The 13,869-nt window shown below is 37.0% G+C and overlaps 1 protein-coding gene across 4 annotated transcripts in view; it reads right to left on the bottom strand.

The window, feature by feature from the left end:
- PAWR (pro-apoptotic WT1 regulator) overlaps window positions 1-13,869 on the bottom strand; it is a 90,303-nt gene that overhangs the window by 28,573 nt on the left and 47,861 nt on the right. For all 4 annotated transcript variants that reach the window (XM_033221171.1, XM_033221174.1, XM_033221173.1 and 1 more), the window contains exon 3: window positions 7,699-7,830. In XM_033221171.1, the coding sequence (XP_033077062.1) occupies window positions 7,699-7,830 (132 nt within the window). The remainder of the gene's footprint in view (window positions 1-7,698; window positions 7,831-13,869) is intronic.

Genomic DNA, 13,869 nt, shown 5'->3' with positions numbered 1-13,869 from the left:
TCCGCCCATCTTGGCCTCCCAAAGTGCTGGGATTACAGGCTTGAGCCACCGCGCCCGGCCGAGAATATCTAATTTTTAAAAGACTAACTTGAAGCAATTACTGTTTTAAAAAATTCACATATTGCTGGTCAAACAAAACAGGAGTCTACATCTGATTTTTCAGTCCAAATCAATCACTTTTTTAAAATGATGTTTTTAATAAAGAAGTATTTTTAAAGCTCAGAAAATGGACAAGGCTGGGGGAATCATTCATCACCCAGTCAGCTTAAATCCCTTTGAAAGTCAAGGGGCATTAAAAAGTACCACCATTATATTCTTTTTTTTTTTTTTGAGTTTCGCTCTTGTTGCCCAGGCTGGAGTGCAATGGTGCGATCTTGGCTCACTGCAACCTCCGCCTTCTGGGTTCAAGCGATTCTCCTGCCTCAGCCTCCTGAGTAGCTGGGATTACAGGCATGTGCCACCACATCCGGCTAATTTTGTATTTTTAGTAGAGACGGGGTTTCTCCATGTTGGTCATGTTGGTCTCAAACTCCTGACCTCAGGTGATCCACCCACCTCGGCCTCCCAAAGTGCTGGGATTACAAGTGTGAGCCACCGCACCCGGCCTTACAGTCTTTATATATCTCCCTTTGTCTTTTTTATGCCATCATTTTTTCTAAAACTTACAACTCACCATATGCACATAGTAATCAGTTCCTATTTTTAAAGACTATATATACAGCTAAAAATGAAACGTGAAAAAGTACATTTTAATATTGTACTGATTCTAAGCTACTAAAATAAAGATTGCTGAAAGTTAACATTAACCATTGGGGTAGAAAAATTGTTACCTTGCAAATAACTAGGCAGTCATTTCTCTGTTCAATCTTTTGACAGTCTAGGTTCTCCAAATACTTCTGCAGTTTCACTTTAATAAAACAGGTCAAAATCAAATGATGTCTTTAAAAATTGTTAACTTTTTCCTAATTAATCATTAAGTTGCCAAGAGAAATCCTACAATTAAAGAAGTTCTCATCCAGTTAAAGTAAAAGAATACCTTTATAAGATAACCAATTCCAGAGTAAAAGAGAAAATACTGACTGCATGATGCAATAAAAGACTAGCAATGTGGGGAACCAGATGATTTAAGAGGAGGGATCAGATCAAATTTCCAAGCAGACAGGCTACTCAGCAGCTAGGAGACTATGGGTTTAACTTCTATCAGTGTCTACTTATCTCTAAAATGGAATAACAGTGCCTATTTTATTGGGTTGTTGTGGAGATAAAATGATATAAGTGAGTAAAATTAGCACAGTCCCTTCCAAATAGGCTTTCAATTTCAATTTGATAGCTAAAACAAACATACAACTAACTGGGATAAGGAAAAATCTTAATTGAATTTTTTGCATGGAATTTGAGTAAGTCTGCCTTAATTATTCCAAGTCAATAAATTCCCATTACAGAAGCCTATATTACTTAAATATAATTTTTGTCCCAATTTTTCATGTATATATCTTATATACTAAGTAAAATGTAAGTGTCTGGCAGATAGGGACCCTCCACCAGCAATTCCTTTCTTTCTCCCCCGAAACCCCAGTTCGCCTAGTATGCAATAAATATATACTGACAACTTAGGGAAATAACTTCCTTGGTAATCTACAGTTACAAAAAAGTACCACTTGGGAAATAATCAGCTGCAGGAAATAACCAGGTGACAAGATATTCGAGTGACTACGTATGTGGGCTTGACCCCACAAACAGGCTTAGTGCTGGGGAAGTCATGCCTTGACAGTTGATACAAAGACACTTTAACCATCCCAGAGCATCAGTTGTTCTTACAGCAGGACAACAACAAAACCTGGCAGGCAGACTTTAAAGAGTTTCTTATCTGCCTGTCATTAAGCAGATACCCACTAATCTGTACTTTTGATTAAGCAGATAGCCACTAATCTGTACTTTTGTACCAAACATGTAAAACAGATCCCCTATTTATTTAGATGGCTATTTAAATAAAGTAGAAAGAATATTAAGCTTATGTATACTCACTCAAAGTATACCTTATTAAATGTGAGTGATAATGATTCATACAGAACTTTTCCCAGCTGGGCCCAGTGGTTCATACCTGTAATCCTAGCACTTTGGGAGGCCGAGGGGAGTGGATCACTTGAGCCCAGAAGGTCAAAACCAGCCTAGGCAACATGGCGAAACTCTGTCTCTACATAAAATACAAAAATTAGCTGGGTGAAGTGGCATGCACCTGTAGTCCCAGCTACTTGGGAGGCTGAAGTGGGTGGACTGCTTGAACTCGGGAGGCACAGGTGGCAGTGAGCTGAGATCACACTACTATACTCCAGCCTGTGCAACAGAGCAAGATCACATTCAAAAAAAAAATAAAAAGTTTTTCCCCTGCTAGTTTCACAAACAGTATTTGGATTAACATTTTACAAACAGCTTCTTTTATTAAATTCCCTGATATTACCCTATATGAACTAAACTAAGGCATATGATGTCTGTCTACACATGCATGAGAAAAAAATGCCAGAATCTCCAAAATAAAGTTCTAAAACAACACATACCATTTCTCTCACATCTCTCTCATTTGGGTTATATTTGAAATATCTCAGAACATGCCACATCAGCTTGATTGCCCAGACTGCCTTTTACTGAAATGTAGTCAGCAAAATTGCTAAATGAGAACAACCCTTACTAGATTTATTGATTTGTGGGTTACTGGTATATCAACTGAAATGGTACAAATAACTTGACAACAAACACTAATTTTTTTTTTTTTTTTTTGAGATGGAGTCTCGCTCAGTCGCCTAGGCTGGAGTGCAGTGGCGTGATCTCGGCTCACTGCAAGCTCCACCTTCTGGGTTCACGCCATTCTCCTGCCTCAGACTTCTAAGTAGGCGCCCCCCACCACGCCTGGCTAATTTTTTGTATTTTTAGTAGTTACGGGGTTTCACCATTCACAGGATGGTCTCAATCTCCCGACCTTGTGATCCGCTCACCTCAGCCTCCCAAAGTGCTGGGATTACAGGCGTGAGCCACCACGCCCAGGCCACCACCACGCCTCCCAAAGTGCTGGGATTACAGGCGTGAGCCACCACGCCCAGGCCACCACCACTATTTCTGAGCCTTGAAATAGACATTTTCTGTAATATGGTAAAACTTAGAGTAATAGATATGTAGAGCAGAATTTTAACAAAAACAGAAATGTAAAATGGAGGGCATTTTCAGCAACTCTAAATTGCAGTGGCATTATAATAATTTCACACTTTGATTCAATTATAAATGACTTAAAAGTCAGTATCAGACAAGTTTTGAGTTAAGTAGGCTAACCAGAAGTCATGTAAAAATATCAGATTTCTACATTTATCTACAGTTGTTTGGTTTTTTTAAAAAAAAAGTCACTTAAAACATACCTCAGTAAGTTTTACACAGTATTTTCCACACTGCTAGCTCGATGCAGTTGATAAAATTAGAACTTCCACATACTAGGTTGGTGCAAAAGTAATTGCGGTTTTTGCCATTACAGTCATTCCATACTCAAGTCTGAGATACACAAATAATCAGAATTTAAGCTATACTTATTTCTGGTATATGGCTAGTATTTCAATAGTTAAGATTCTGAAGCACACAGACGACACTTAAGTTTATTCCTTATTGGTGGATTTGAATATGGTCTTTTATTAGAGATTATACATTTTGAAGCTAAATGTTATTTTATAACGATTCTTGTAATCAAAGTATAAACTTTAGGCAGGGCGCAGTGGCTCAAGCCTATAATCCCAGCACTTTGGGAGGCCAATGTGGGCAGATCACCTAAGGTCTGGAACTGAAAACCAGCCTGGCCAACATGGTGAAACCCTGTCTCTACTAAAAATACAACAATTAGCTGGGCGTGGAGGCAAGTGCCTGTAAGCACAGCTACTTGGGAGGCTGAGACAGGAGAATTACTTGAACCAAGGAGGCAGAGGTTGCAGTGAGCCGAGATCATGCCACTGCACTCCAGACTTCATCTCAAAAAACAACAACAAAAAAACCTTTTAAAAGTAAAATGTTTCCCACACTGGATAGATTATATCAGTATGATTAGAGACTGGGAGGGGCGGTAGCCTTCTCCTGCATGTTAAAAATGGGCAATTAAAGGTGGAGTTTAAAGTGATTTCTATATCCTGGCCAAAAAGAGAAAACTGGGCATATCTTAAATTAGAAATGTTAGAGAGAGGAAAAAAAATTAACCTATATGGTGCAGTGAAAGAGTCCCTTAAAATTTTTTTAGTTTTATTTTTAATTGACAAATAATAATTATATATATGTATAAGGTTCAAAGTGCTATTTTTATTTCAATACATGTATATATTATGGAAGGATCAAATTACAGTAATTAGCATGTCCGTCTGATATATTTTCGATGTCCCCTCCAAATCTCATGTTGAAATATAATCTCCAGTGTTGGAGGTGGGGCCTGTTGGGAGGTGACTGGATCATGGGACTGGATTTCTCATGAATGGTTTAGCACCAATGAGATCTGGTTAAGAGTATGGGACCTGCCCCCTCTCTCTCTTGCTCCTGCTCCTATCGTGTGATGTGCCTGCTTCCACTTTGCCTTCAGCCACGAGTAGTTCCCCGAGGGCCTCATGAGAAGCTGAGCAGATGTTGGTGCCATGCTTGTACAGCCTGTAGAACCTGTGAGGCAATTAAACCTCTTTTTATTATAAATTACCCAATCTCAGGTATCTCTTTATAGCAATGCAAAGAACGGCCTATACAGATTACTTCAAATACTCATCTTTTTTTTTTTTTTTGAGACACAGTCTCTCTCTGTCACCCAGGCTGGAGTGCAGTGGTGTGATCTCAGCTCACTGCAACCTCCGCCTCCAAGGTTCAAGTAATTCTTGTGCCTCAGCCTCCTGAGTAGCTGGGATTACAGGTGAACACCACCATGCTCAGCTAATTGTTGTATTTTTAGCAGAGATGGGGTTTTGCCATGTTGGCCAGGCTGGTCTTGAACTTCTGGCATCAAGCGATCCACCCACTTCAGCCTCCCAGAGTGCTGGGATTACAGGCATGAGCCATTGCACCAGGCCCTTATCACTTCTTTCTGGTGAAAACATTTATAATACTCAGCTATTTTGAAATATACATTATTATGAACTATAATCACCTTGCTGTGCAATAAAACAAATTATTCCTCCTAACTGTAACTTTGCACCCACTGGCCAATGTTTCTCCTTTCTCCATCTACCTTAGCCTCTGGTAATCACCATTCTACTCTCTACTTCTATGAGTTTGACTGTTTTGGATTCCACATTTAAGTGAGATCACTGCGACAAAATGGATGAAGGCAGCTGACATTATGTTCACTGAAGTCCCTAATAATTTTAAAGAGGAAAATGCTTAACATTCTTACATGTTAGAACAAAATTCCACACAAATATAAATGTCACCTCAGATGTCTTAACTATATTTCTGTAGCCACAAAAATTTCTAGGCAAAGAAACAACTATATAATTTTTTGGTACTTTAATAATTACTACTCCATACTAAATAGGGACAAAAAATGAAGAATTACAGTAGTCCTTTTCCCTTTATCCAAGTTTTCACTTTCTACAGTTTCAGTTACCCATGGTCAACCCATGGGCATTAATAAAATTAAATTTTTAATATTGTATTATTTAATAATTTTACTTAATAAATTTATATTATTTAAATTATAACTTAATTAAAATATTAAATGCAAAACTCAAAATATAAAAAATTCATAAACTTTAAATTGTGAGTTGTCCTGACTAGCATGATGAAACTTGGTGCAGTCCTGCTCCATCTTGCTCAGGGTCTAATCCCTTTGTAAAACATATCCACAGTGTCTATGCTCCCTATCTGTTAGTCATTTGGGAGCCACCCTGGTTATCAAACTAACTGTTGTGGTATCCCAGTGACTGTGTTCAATTAACTTTTCTTTTATTTAGTAATTGTCCCAAAGTACAAGAGTAGTGATGTTGGCAATTCTGATATGCCAAAGAGAAGCTATAAAGTGCTTCCCTTGAGTGAAAAGGTAAAAATTCTCAACTTCATAATGAAAGAAAGAAAAATCATACCCTGAAGTTGCTAAGATTTATGATAAGAACAAATCTTCCATCCATGAAATATAAGGAAGGAAAAACAAATCTGTGCATAGTATAAATAGCATTCAGTACTATCTATATTTCAGGCATCCATTGGAGGTCTTGGAACAGAACTCCCTTTGATAAGGGCAGACTGCTATACTAGTATCACTGAAACTGCTTGTAAAAAGTGCAACTGTTAAGACTGGTACTGGTCTTAAAAGTTTCAAAGACTATGTAATTAGATCTCCCAAAAATCCTTAAGTCTGTTATACAACTGATCTCAAATATACTTTTTCTGAAATAATCTTCCTTGCAATGGGATGGTTTCTATCACTAAAGGGAAGGGGAAAGATCTATGTAGAACTGAGAAAATGTTGGCAAAGCACAAACTATTTTGTGTAAATTTAAAGAAAACACTCTGCTTTATTCAAGCTTATAATGATCAATAAGGAAATCCCCATGAACAGAGCCTTTACAGGTGCAGTGGCAGATCAGAACTTCCAACGTATAAACAAGTATAAAAGCATAGGTGAAGCAAGATCAGACAAATACGAGCCCAGATGAATACAGTAAAGTAATACTGATGTTATTCAAATAATCCAGCAACAAAGCCACAGCCTCAGTAAAATTATGGCATAACATGCTAACTGACCCTCAGAACTAACTTAAAATATCTATATTGCCATGTATAATTTAGTATGATATACTGCTGAAGATGACTGCATAATAAAATTTCTCTAATGTGTAACTGATAAAATAAGAAAATGAAAAATAAGAGCTTTATCAAATTAATGAAGATTTTAAAAGGAAAAACTCATCCTTCCCCTTCCTTTCCTGAACAATTAAGTCCTAAAGCCATTAGGCAGCACAGAGCAACGTGAGGAAACACAATGGCTCAGATCGGGGTATCAGAATACGAGAATCTGCCATAAAGAAGAGCTGCCTGGCATAGAAAATTCAAGTCCGAGCAAACTAAGGAGACTGCCCATATAGCAGAACTCACTCAGTCTAACCTAAGAAATCAGAGCCTGAGCAGAATGAGAAAGATTTCTACAAAGCAGGGAAAGGAAGCTCTCATTCGTGAGGCAAGGTCAGAAAGGGAGTCTCATAAACGGATAGCAAGAGATCCAGGTGGAATGTCAAGTTTACCTTCTCAGGAGGGTGGTTCAGAAAAGGGTGATAAGAGCTCTAGCACGGTAAAAAATGTCTACCATCTCAGAGGCAGCCTGGCATGGGGTATTCTGTGCCAGAGCCCAGGCAAGATGAAGTGAATGTCCACATGGAGTGGCCGTCTGGCCTGGAGTTGCCAAAACCTAATCAAGTTGAGGAAGAGTCCCCATGGAGAAGCAATCCGACATGAGTTCCCCGAGTCTCAGCAGGAGTAAAGAGAGGCCCTACAGAACAGCCTGTCAAAGGATGCCCAAGCCAGAAAAGAGTGAAGAGAGTGTTCATGCTTAAGGTGATGTCAGAACCCACTTGTGGTAAGGAAGGCGTAAGTAGGAGGAAAGAAAGCAATGGGAGATATGTTACTACATACAACTCGAGGCATAATTGAAAAATTGCCATTAAAATATATAGTGACTTCCTGGTATTTTTAAATACTCACCTGTAGCAGATAGGAACTGCCTGGATCTAGTAAGTTTACAGCTTCATTCTGCATAGTGTTCTGTTGTGTAATTGCATCTTCTCGTTTCCGCTCTTTCTGCCCTGCTTCATCATCTTCGTACTCATCTAAGCACTGAAAGAAAAAAAGTTTCCATTTTATTTCTACTATTAATAGACTGTTTCGATAGTACGTGAAAATACATTTTGATAGCATTAAAGAAATATTTGTGCATTCAGAAATTAGTTTGCACAATAAAAGTTTTTCGGCCGGGCGCGGTGGCTCAAGCCTGTAATCCCAGCACTTTGAGAGGCCGAGACGGGCGGATCACGAGGTCAGGAGATCGAGACCATCCTGGCTAACACGGTGAAACCCCGTCTCTACTAAAAAAAATACAAAAAATTAGCCGGGCGAGATGGCGGGCGCCTGTAGTCCTAGCTACTCGGGAGGCTGAGGCGAGAGAATGGCGTAAACCCAGGAGGCGGAGCTTGCAGTAAGCTGAGATCCGGCCACTGCACTCCAGCCTGGGCGACAGAGCGAAACTCCGTCTCCAAAAAAAAAAAAAAAAAAAAAAAAAGTTTTTCTTGGCCGGGCGCGGTGACTCAAGCCTGTAATCCCAGCACTTTGGGAGGCCGAGACGGGCGGATCACGAGGTCAGGAGATCGAGACCATCCTGGCTAACACGGTGAAACCCCGTCTCTACTAAAAATACAAAAAACTAGCCGGGCGAGGTGGTGGGCACCTGTAGTCCCAGCTACTTGGGAGGCTGAGGCAGGAGAATGGCCTAAACCCAGGAGGCGGAGCTTGCAGTGAGCTGAGATCCAGCCACTGCACTCCAGCCTGGGCGACAGAGCAAGACTCCGTCTCAACAAAAAAAAAAAAAAAAAAAAAGTTTTTCTTTCAGCAATATATACGTTTAATTCCTATAAATTATCTGCTTAAAACTTATACTTCCATAGCCACACCACTGCCAACAAATCTCTTCCCTGAACTTCAACCACCAGTGACAGGGTTTTCTTAAAGAAAGGTTCATTCATTCTTTTTCATTCATTCAATAAGTAAACTACGTCTACTTTAAGGCATTCTGCAGAAGGTAACAAAGGATACACTAAATAAATGGAATTTATAATCTAGTAGGAAAGATAATACATATATAGATAGATAACTTAGGATAAAAGCCCATTTTCTAGCTTTATATTCTATGAGCATATAAAGGAAGAGTATTTTTACCTGGAGAGTTAGAAAAGACTATAAAAAACCTTGTAATTTAAAGAATGGTTACAATTTGGAATTGCAGATATATATAAAAAAGAGAATTACACGTAACAGCATATTGAAAAAGCTTACAAGAGAGGGTTGCTAAAAAATAGAATCAACACCAGAAATTATCTAACTCTCCACTTTCTACATAAAAAAAAAAAAAATAGAAACAAATCTCTATCCATTATACACATTATGGGCTGGGTTATCCATTCCTTGCAACTGAATACATTCCTAACCAATACACTGCCCTAAAGGCTTCTGTGTGAGAACCCACGACCCTTCTCCAACAAACAACAAAAAGAAAACCTCTCTGTAGAGATACCAAGGAAGTGACCACAGCAAAGTATAACAGTATGGCAGTGAAGACAATAGCAATCAGACATATAAAAAAAAAAAAAAAAAAAGCTATGCAGAGAGAAGAAAACACTGAAGCTACTGTGCAAACCAAAAAGGTGCACTGGAATATTTGGAGATAGGAGGAACATATTGAAAAGGGTACCAAGCTTGATAAAGACAAGGTCTACAATGGAGGACATGGAAGAAAACATCTGTCTGACATGGAGTCTTACTTACAACATTAGGATGATAGAAGAAGTCTGAGGACAGAAATGGAAAGGGCAAATGAAAGGAGCAAGCAGGTTGAGATTCAGAGTTCTGAAATTCAACAGACTGCTTATATGGTGTCACCTGGTCCTTGTCATATCAACCTGCCAAGAGTGGGGCTTGGGGAAACAACACAAAAAAATTATGATACTGTAGCTACTGTTATTGCTATGAGTCTGAACTGTTCTTGACTCTAACTAACCCAGGAGACTAGACTATCCTTTTGCCAGGATACACAAGCTAACATGTTAGCGAGCAAGTGGGGTATGATCTCAAAGCCATCAGTTTTTGACAGAGGTGAGGATTCAAAAGGCACAGAGGGAACATAAATCATAGATAACCCAAGAAGTTTAGACTTCTCACTCCATAGCTTGGAATGATGTTACAATACTACACAATTCCTTGGGATAAGAGCAAAATGATCAAAATTCATTTTGGGAAGAACCTGAGTATAGCAATGCAGAGAACAGGAACAGGAATAAAAGTGAAAAGACTAGTTAAGTGACTAGTTAAATAACATAAGCAATTTTTATCCCATGAAAAAATGATATATCCTAAGTGGAAACAGAGTCAGCGAAAGAAATCTGGTATGGGACACCAAAGTGTTAAGAAATTAGTCTTCATTAGAAAAAAAATCTCTCTTAGGACTTTCAAAAACCCTCTCAAATCACTAGACAATACTTTGTTTAATGACAACATACCAGCAAAATTTAAAAGTAAAATCAGACTCAAGGCATTGATGTCCACTATCAACATAACTGTTAACATCATTCTGAAAGTGCCAGTTGATAAAATTAGGTAAGAAGAATAGACAATTTTAACATTAGGAAGGAGGCAAAATTACCATCATTTTAGAGGAAATGATATTGTAAAAAACAAAAACATTTTAGAATTGTGAGTTAAGATTTTTTTCTCAGTAAATAAGCAAAAAATTTCCCAAAGTAACATCAACAGCCAGTTACAAAATTTTTAGTAACAACCATAAATAAACTAAAAAACAGTATGTGTATGAAGAAAGCTATAAGACTTTACTGAGGAATACAAATTAAAACCTACACTTAAATTAAGAAAAATCTAGTATTGTGAAGGTGTCAATAGTCTCTTAACTCATAAATTAAAATTCCAATCAAAATCATGAAGAAATTTATTTGGAAAGTAGGAGTGCATCATCCAGAAGAAAAAATACGTATCAAAAAATTATTTTTAAAAAAGAGGTATGAAACCAAACACTCTAGTTAAAGTTAAAATGTATAAAACTACAATAATAAAAATACCTGATAGAGGTCCTAGAACAGAAATAACAAAATAGCATAAAAGGTATTTTAAATCAAGGTGTTCCTTAAAAAACGGGGGAGGTCATTTAATGAATAGTAGGAGAAGCAAAAGAATGAAATCTGGAAAAGAATAAAGAATGGTCTCATCTCTAGTCTTCTACTCTGTGAAAGAAATCATCACTCATTCTCCAGCATATGGACTCAAAAATCTCTCACCATAGGCTCCAACATCATTAGCTTAAAGTTGGAATTCTTAAATTATCATAGATCAATATAAACAGAAAGCAAAAGTTGAGGCAGGTAGCCATTAACTCCCAGAGCACTGGGATGCTATTTTATTTATCTTTGTTTTCATTTTCTGAGACCCAGCCCCACAACACTAACTTTCCCTCCTCCTGTCCCCTCAACAAATCTAGACTCCCTCACCAGCACATTAAAAGAAAAAAGAAAGGAAAAAACAAAATACTCAGTAAATGTTTCATAAAAGAATGAATGAGTTACCAAGATGAGACAAATCATCTTGGAGATGAACTGGGAGGTGAATTGTGATACCCTAAGTTAAAATTCTGAATGCTCCTTCCCATAGCAACACTGTTATCCACTGAACTGGGAACCTATTCATTACAGGTAGTATTCCTATGGATACAGTATGTATCAAACATTCCAGGCAGCTTTTAGTATAGGGATTACTTGATGAATCACAACTTCCCTCCAAAATTCTGCTAGCAACCAGTACAGTTCTTTTGATGACAAGCATCCTACAAATTCTTAAGCAATCTTTTCTAACTGGGATAAATACATCTGGAGGAAGAAGTTGGTGGAAATCATGAGAAATAAGAGAATTCCTGTATCTGCTATACTTAAGAGCAGAAGTGGATTCTCCTCATTCCTTTCTTCAGCTGCACAATAATTTTATCAAGTAGACATACCTACCATATTTTAATCAGAGCTTTATTGATGAACATAATACAGCTCATATTGGAGGCTAGAGTTTCAACATAAGAATCTGAGAGAGACAAAACTTAGTCCATTAATAACATAATAGCTGATCTTATTGGAACCAAAAACAAAACACTTGGAACCTGGAATGCAAAACATCATTTCTGTTACAGCAAGCTACTGTTGAGGTAAACAGTCTTCAATACAAAGTCATTTTTACATTAGGATCAACAACTCACAAAACAAAACCATACCAGCTCTTCATTTGAGACTAAAGTTAATTACCATAATAGGAATTTTTTTTTACTTGTTTAAGGCTTAAGACAGTGTCCTTATTTTTGGTTCCTGCTACATTCTTACATACCAGTCAATTCATATTCTGTATTACAAAGGCAATTCTTGCTTTCAGGCAATTTTTGCACACTATTTTCTATACTATGTGACAAGAACCACTGTTTATCTTTGACTCACTAGTGCCTTCAATGTGTGTGGCATATAGTAGCTACTTAAATATCAGAGGGAGGAAAGAAAAGAAGGAAACTAAGTTAGATACCTATCAATTTATATAGCACCCTTAACTTTTATTTGCGTTAGTTTGGCACCCTGCAGATTATATGAATCAAAATACTTAATATTCAAAGAATTAATGAAAATACACATAACAAATTTAAGGTACAACACAAACTTCTTATCACAGAGTATAAAAGTAGAAACCAAGAAAATCTTCTCAACAAAACGTCCAGAATGAGCATTTAAATGCTATTTGAAAGTACAAAGACAGCACTTGAAAGACATTTCAAAGCCTATATAAAATTGCCAAAATGTCCACTAGTAGAGTTTTTGAAACTAGCTAATTCTGTTTCAACATGAAACTTTTACAAAAATTCCTCCCCCACCAAAAGCACAGCATTTACATACGAAACCTACTCTAAATCCTGGATAATCAGAAATCATCCACTGAACAGTCAGTTCATTTGGAGTTTATTTATATTCGTGGCTCTATTCTACAAAGGCAAAAGTAAAAGCAGAGTAAGCTAGAGCTATGTGAAAAGAGATACTCAAACATTTACCTGCTATTTTTCAGCTGTCAGGGAATACCAAAATTTTACACAGCAAAAATAAAACAATATGTAAGTGTTTGGTTAGAATGTTAACAATATAAAAAATATTTCACTGACATTTGACTAAATAATTACTATGTGAACAAACATGAATTTTGGTCTACTATGTGTCATGCTGCTCTATAAATTCACACAAGTTAGTATGAAGCAAATGGTAAGACAATAACACTATTGATTCAGATGTGTCAAATCAAACATTAACATACAACAGTTGTTTAGAAAGGAAAACATTCCTTCAGTATAAATGTGATTATGTGGTTGCTCTTCTTTGTCACTGAAATTTTAGATTTGTTTAAATTGCCAAAACCCCGTATCATTGGGTTTTGCTTTACTTTAAAGGACCCAAAGTTCTTGATTTCATCTCATAAGAACAGACCAAAACTTTTATAAGAAAGAGAAAAAACAAAATGTCTACATAAAACAAGTTAATTTTGTCTCAGTTTTGACATTTACTGAAAAATGCTCTTGTGCAGCGTAAGCCTTTTAAAGAATGATAATCATATGGCTTTCTCATTACATAGTTTGGATCAAATTATATGCCTAACAATTACAACCATGAAGTATTCATTTACATACCTCCCTTCAATGTTCAAATCACGTTACTGTTGACCCAGTCACCTAAGTGGAAGATTTAATTAGGACACTAGAAGACAAACATTCCATTTCTCTCTACCTCAGTTGCTTTCCTATTCCCTTTATCAAATAATCAGTACATAAGGAGTGCTGTGCTTCAGAAAGTTTTAAATAAAAACTTTTGTAATTATTTCTCTTTTTAAAAAAAAATCTGTGGGCAAAGATAGAAAGCTTTGTGCTTTTTTATTTTGTTAGCAAAAACATTTTCACATAAGGTAAAACTAAAAATCTAAGGTAAAGAAAACACAACTTTACTTGAAGTCTAAACTGAAACTAGGCTTTAAAATTCCCTTAGATTCTAAACAGGTTTGTATTTACATGTCCTAACCTAACCCTAAGAT

The sequence above is a fragment of the Trachypithecus francoisi genome, unplaced genomic scaffold (assembly GCF_009764315.1).
Source record: "Trachypithecus francoisi isolate TF-2019V2 unplaced genomic scaffold, Tfra_2.0 Lachesis_group11, whole genome shotgun sequence".
Classification (NCBI taxonomy): domain Eukaryota; kingdom Metazoa; phylum Chordata; class Mammalia; order Primates; family Cercopithecidae; genus Trachypithecus; species Trachypithecus francoisi.
Note: the sequence above shows the minus strand (reverse complement) of the source record. Positions and strands in the feature narration are given on the sequence as shown.